This window comes from Tilletiaria anomala, assembly GCF_000711695.1.
Source record: "Tilletiaria anomala UBC 951 chromosome Unknown K437scaffold_56, whole genome shotgun sequence".
Lineage (NCBI taxonomy): Eukaryota > Fungi > Basidiomycota > Exobasidiomycetes > Georgefischeriales > Tilletiariaceae > Tilletiaria > Tilletiaria anomala.
This window is the reverse complement of record NW_013546966.1, coordinates 108,210-114,831: the sequence shown is the minus strand read 5'-3', so window position 1 is coordinate 114,831 and position 6,622 is coordinate 108,210. Positions and strand designations below refer to the sequence as shown.

At 51.8% G+C, this 6,622-nt stretch overlaps 1 protein-coding gene across 1 annotated transcript; it reads left to right on the top strand.

Moving 5' to 3' along the window:
* Window positions 1–161: 161 nt before the first annotated feature.
* K437DRAFT_268967 (WLM-domain-containing protein) lies at window positions 162–1,700 on the top strand (the record flags this gene model as incomplete). Its single annotated transcript, XM_013387142.1, has 6 exons — window positions 162–338; window positions 415–558; window positions 633–720; window positions 784–794; window positions 872–1,184; window positions 1,261–1,700. 6 exons carry the CDS (start codon window positions 162–164, stop codon window positions 1,698–1,700), a joined length of 1,173 nt encoding a protein of 390 aa, XP_013242596.1.
* Between the last annotated feature and the right edge of the window lie 4,922 nt (window positions 1,701–6,622).

Sequence of the window (6,622 nt, the reverse complement as noted above, 5' to 3'; positions counted from 1 at the left end):
CAGAGAACATTCGCATCAGGGGGTGCCGATTGACCTCAAACACAATTCAACACGCAGCAATCTCTTACGAAACATCAGGCTTTGTCGCTCTGTTGCCATTCCCGCCAGGGCGCTAGAGTGGTCGGTGTGACATCAAATCTCCAAGCGGAAAAGCTACCCGCATGGTCCATCTAAGGCTCAATGACCCCGATACCAGTCGTAATCCGCACATTAATTTCGTCCATGCTTTTCCAGACCTACCAGACTCAGCAGAAGCACAGCAGCGGCTCCTGCAGGTTGCCGCCCTCTTTCGACCGGTCATGAAAGACCTCCATCTTACTGTCAACAGCCTTGTAGAGGTATGCGCTCGTATTCATTGTTGTGCTCCACGGGAAGCAAAGCAGCAATTGAATCCGCCTTCTGCACCCGCCACAGTATGAATACAATCGTGAATTCGCTGGCCGCAACTGGAATGCAGGAGAATCAATCGAGCTTGTTCTGCGCAAGCCCAATGGCGGCTGGTTCTCACTGCGCACAGTTGCGTTTGTCATGTCGCACGAACTCGCCCACATCAGACATGTGTGTGTCGCTGTAGCTGTCATGGTCTAAGGAGAGAGACCTTGTACGCTGACACTCATCGCTTTTGACCAAAGATGAATCACTTGCGGCCCCACACGGAGCTGGCGCGCGAGATACAAGCCAAGGTGGAAGCCTTGATTCTCAAAGGCTACTTTGGAGACGGTAAGTTGCGCCCCACATATCATTTCCAATTCCTGCGCTAAGAACTTTGCTTGGTTTTGCTAGGTTTCTGGTCGGTGAGGTGGTTGAGACAATCACGCATTCTGTTCGGCGAAACTGCTGACAGCTTTCTATGATCCTGTCCCTCGCAAAGTCCGGCTATCGATTGTCTGATGGCGAATTGCACACAGATGAGACCGCGGTCAGCCAGGAGCTATCACGAGCAGCTACGACGTCTTTGTGCGGAGGGGCCCGTCAGGGAGTCTGGAAGGGCCGATCAAATAGCAAGAAACGATCTTCCTCCATTCGAAATACTGCTGCTGCTGAAGATGAGCCACCTAAGGCTGGCCCATCGGGCAACTCTCGGCCTGGGAGAGGCTTCAAAGGACCGTCGCTGCGCACTGGGCCGCAAACGCCTAAGAACACGGAGCAAACATTCTCCAAGAGACTAAGAAGGGCTCTCCCGGGTGAGGCATGCATTCGATTCGATGTCTCACTTCTTGGTGATGTGACATATCTGACTGCTCGGCTGTTGAGTTTCAGGGGCTGGGAGGCGTGTTGATGATGCCAAAGCGTCGCCTCACGATTCATCAACCGCATATCCAACCAAATACAAGCGCACGCAATCTCAAATGGCCAGGAATGAGAGACTGCAGGCTGTTGAAAGACGTATGGCTGGCAGTACGCTCACTTCAACGGCTCGCAGCTTTCAAGGCCTTCAAGATCAGGATCCGAATGCGCCCAGCTGTACAAATGCAGGGGCTACTTCGAGCACTTCGAGCGAAGCCCCCGCCCAGGAGTTTAGCAAGACAAAGCTCGAGCCAAAGGACGAATGTTTCACTCTACAACCTGGTTTGATCGGCCCATTATCGTTGGGCCCGTCTTCGGGAGGTTTCGCACGGAATAGTGCCGCACACAAGCCTATCGCAAGGAAGGTTGAAGTCATACGATTAGTGGACAGCAGCGATGATGAAGCACAATAAAGGCATTTGCTGTGCGATTCAAATCTTGTTGATCCGACCGCGGAAATTGTTTCCAACTTTGCGGCGCACAGATTTGTTGTACGTAAATGCACGCGCAGAGCCGACGAGTCTCCGACAAGCCAAGCAGTGCGAGGTGTTCAACCAATGGTACGATGCCATGAAGGCCAAGCTCAGTTCCCTAGAGCAGCGCAAAGTCTGGGGGGTGTATGACCTTCCTCCGTGGCGCAAGGCGATCGGAAGATAGTGAGCTTTCAAGCTTAAAGAAGAGAATTGAAAAGCGATAAAATAGAAGCTGTTTTAACCCATCGAGGAGATCAGCAAGTTAGGCGGAAACTACTTTTCTGTCCACTCTCCTGTCAGCCATCTCGCCTCCATCCGGTTCGTCTAAGCTCTCGTCGCCCAGGGCAATTAGCCTATACACTCCATTGGTGCAGCCAAAGCTTACCTGAACGGCCCTTTTTGGAGGTGTGAACATGCAACAAACAGCATTTTTCAATGATGGCACGCAACGTTTTTTGCGAGCTGCGTCCCATCGTCTATATCTCCATCAGTCCAGCAATGTGTTGTTGGAGCATCTCAAGGGCATCCCGCTGCGACTTAACTAGAAACCGCTTACGCCAGAGTCTTGAGTCTTCAAGCGCGGCGATGCATGTTCGTCAACTATATGGACGATGCATTGACCCCAGAACCCTCGCCGAGGATCATTAAGGGCATCAAGCTGGCATCAAGCGCGAGCTCGCTGCCCAATGTGTCAAGAACCAAGATAGAACGAACCTACACTGGCATTATAAATATCGGCCAGCCACTCAGCCTATGCCACTGCAGCCCTTCTGCCGCCTCGTTTGCAGTTGATTCCTGCATCAGATCACTGGATTTACTGACATTAATACGATGAACACGCTTCGGGTTCTGTCTAACACATGTAAGAGCTAATGCAGCGACGGTTCGCGTAGTACGCCATTTCGCCTTGCGAGTTTACTGATAGACCCGGCACCCTGTACGACTGTTCACAAGTTCGCCGTGCGAGATGTCGTATTCCACGAACCGTCCTCATACTCTAAGATCGTATTGCACGGACTGTCTAATCATTGGCTCTAACATGCGTTAGGTTATGAGCCCAATCAACTCTGAAAAATCCGACTATGCCACGACACGATCTATTATGTCAACCCGTATTGACTACAGCCGTGCGGCATTCACCAGCGACACCAAGAAGACGACTCGCCTTCTGACTCGACAGTCCCGTGCTGTCACCGTTAAGTACATCGCTGGCCAGAAAGCCACATACAATGGCATAGCTGAAGTGCCCTTTGTTTTCCAGCCTAAGACCTCACTCTGCCGAGGCGTTGCAAGACGCAACACATTACACCTGTCAACACTCTCATCGAGATAGCAGCTTCATTGTTCCATGCCCACTGATGTTTAAGCAATTCCAAGCAGCGCCTCGGACTTGGCTGCGACACAAGGGAGCCCTTGCGCCTCCTGCACCCGGATCCTGACATTCTTGGTGCTACTGGCCCCAACCCCGTCGTCACTCACCGGTTGTTGTCAGCCTCCATCGCCCACATTCTCATTCGTGATCTCAAGGCCTGGCGTTTTGTGCATGCCTTGATCCATTAGAGCAAACACGCCGAGCGATGGAGGCTGACAGCAACTGGCGAGTGCCTTGTGCAAAAGTTCGTACTTTTAGAGCGGGGCCAAGGCTTGAGGCAGGCACTGATATAAGACTTGGGCTCTTCTTTCCAGCTCTCAACGTATTTGCTCACGTCTGACTTGTCATCTATTGAAGGAATGGTTCTTTACGACCAAGATAAGATGACCTGACCTCACGATGTTATCTACGCTACACGAGCTCTGGGCGCTGTGTATGACCTTTCATATATCCACAAGGTGCTGGCTCTCATCTGCAGCCACTGTAGCTTGTTCCTTGCTCTCGAGCCTTTCATGATGCTTGCTAGCGTTCTATGGGCTGCGTAGCTTCGATATGCTTCCCGTGTATACTTGAGTTCGACGTGGTAGTGCTTGCTTCTTGCGTACTTTCAATAGCCATTCTCGTTGGAGTACGCAGATTCTGAAGAAGCTTCTGTAGCCAAGCTCCCTCGCGCAAGCTCCCTCGCTTGCTACCATCGGCTCTGCCTCCTGTGAAGAAAGTGCGACTTTGTTCCGTTTCCACGATAACTAGCTGATGACACCCGATGAGATGGAGAATGCGAAGCCCGCCATAGACTTCCTGTCCTTGCTGCTTGCTCAGTCTGAATGACAGACGCCGATTCGGTTAGTACCATTGGTGCGCTTGTACTCGACCCCGAGGTTTCAGGTCTGTCGAATGTATCGTATGATCCTCTTGGAAGTCTGCTAAGCTGCTGCCGTCGGCTTTGCACTGTCCTGCATGACATGGGGACGACGAGTAAGCCAGGTCCAACCGTGTCTCGAGTGCGCGATAGGGCAACGATCCGATGTCCCAGGGTATAAATGCCAGGCCTCGATCATCATGCCAGCATCTACTTCATCCTGTACATTGAAGGCCGGAGTTACGGCAGCCTTGCAATCTGCCATGTTGAATCTTCGAACTATCGACTTTGTGTAAGGCCGCCTGGTCGATTAAGATGCTGCCGGTGCATGTGCTGTGTTGGATCTGCAAACCGAGGCAGTACTGAAGTGGTCTGAGGTTTTTGATGAGGAAGAACTTGAGCAGCTGGGCTCGTGGTCGAAGGTCGTCTCCTGCTGTTCAGTTTGGATGATGAGGCCTTTGACATAAGCCGTGAAGTTGCCATCGATCATACCCTTGTAAAAGCACTGGTCGCCTTGCCACTGGTGAGGCTGATTTGCCGAAGGATTACGTCGAGCTTAGTGTGCCAGTTCCGACCTGCTTGCTGTAACCCGTAAATGCTCTTGCGCAAATACCAGTGCTTGTTGACTGAGCGCTGCACTCCTGTCGGTCGTTCGCGGTAGACTTCCTCCTCGCAATCACCATAGGACTGACTAGGCAGTCTCAACGTCTAAATGGCGGAAAGAGCGATTACTGTTCCAAGAGTGATCCAGTAGGGAGAGGGGTACATATACCACATGATGAACTTCCCTCTCGATCCACAAGAAGCCCCTGGCTACCAGTCCCGCTTTATACGGTTGCACGTTACTATTGGCGTTGCGTTTGACCTAAAGTACCCATTTTGTGCCCACGACTCGACATCTCGATGGTGGTTTTGCCTTGACTCATATTTTCTTATTCTTGAGGCTATCGAGTCGCTTTTGATCTTCGTCTTTTACTTGTCAGCGGCATCACTTCCAGGGCTTCTGTGTAAGCGCGAGGTTCTGCTGGATCTGGGGAAGCAGTGGCTGATAAGATAACTCTATGCGCCAGAACTTGCTTCTTAAAGTGGGTTGTTCGCGCTTCTGTAAAGATTGTCCCTCGACTTGTTACGTTGGTGCCTGTTGCTGCCCCGGTCGTTGTTCCTGCTCCTCGCAATGTTCACCTACCGCATATGCTCTAGCATGGCTGCCTTGTGAGCATCACTGGTAGTGATTTAACAGCCAACGGTTCCGTGCTCTTCCTCATCAGTGCGTGCAGGCCTGTCGAGCGCTGCGATACTCCCGACATGTCGAGGCTCAATGTGCTGGCTACTTGAGGCTAGGGAGACAGACACAGTACATCATGGCGCTGGCTTATCTGACGAAGACGCCCTTGATCATGCATTCGTCCAATTTGGTGCCTTGGAGCGCTCCATTGCACACAAAGTAGGCCGTTAGATCTATTGCGCGCTGGTGGTCGATCGATAGTTTGTGATTGCGGTACGCTTGTTTTGAAATCTGGGATATCATGCGACCATTGCAACGCACAATGCGGGCGCGCGGTAATTGTACGCGCAGACTGCTGCTGCGACCAACTGACCCTACAAGGCTGTTATAATTTCGACTCACTGTTCCATGGTCGGACAATATTGAGGACAGTAATGTTTGAAGCGTTCAGTGCGACCGTACTGTTGTAACGCGTATGGGGCTGACACTTGAGCTGGATACCGCGGCATTGAGGTTCCGGCACCCGCATGTCAATGTGCTCGCCGGCGTTGTTCGAGAGGATGGGTTTGATAGGCTTGTCCGCCTCCTCTGCTTGGGTTGATCCATTTTTTTGCGACCTGCCAGTGTATGAATCCAGACCTTGCACAACCTATCATCTGTAAAGGTCAGGAAATCGAGATTGCTAACTATGCTCTCCAACGGCATAAGTCGAATGATGTCCGCTTGCACCATTTCAAATACATTCCATTCTCTGCTTTATCCCCTTGTGGTGATGTATGGGAACGGGCCACTTTTCCGAGCGCGCACGCTTCACATGCGTGATCAATGTCGGTGATGGATAGGCCCTTCGCCTTGCAGGTCGCGTGGCGCAAGTCACGCCCTGCGTAAACTAGGCGTCGGTTCCATGACCTACCGTCTGTATCTGGACGACCTGCTCAGGCCTACATGTTCTGAGCTGCGGTGGTGGTTCCCTGTATGATAGGGAGAGCTAGGTTGATGTTGCATAAACCTGCCTTTATGGTCACGATGCTGTTCGTGCTGCCCAAGAGCGGCACAATGAAATCAGTCACCAAGGGTGACTATGGTCCGATCGGGTTTAGAGCGACAAGGATAAGGTCGTCGACATCTATCTCAAGAATGCACTTGAGGTCCAATGCACGTAGCGGGACCTCATCATTGTCAGTGGAGTCAAACTCGCAGCGGCCAGTGGCTACGCCATGTTCAAGTAGGATAGGGCCCCGGCGCATTTTATCTTAGTCGAAATGAGCCATCCCCTCTAATAGCCGCAATATCAGCGCTGTTACGAACAATAAGCAGGCTGGCTCCATCGTTCCAGAAAGCCACTTGGATCATCTATCTTCGACGACGACCGAAAGGGAGGGTCTGGATCCAATTGATCTCAACGT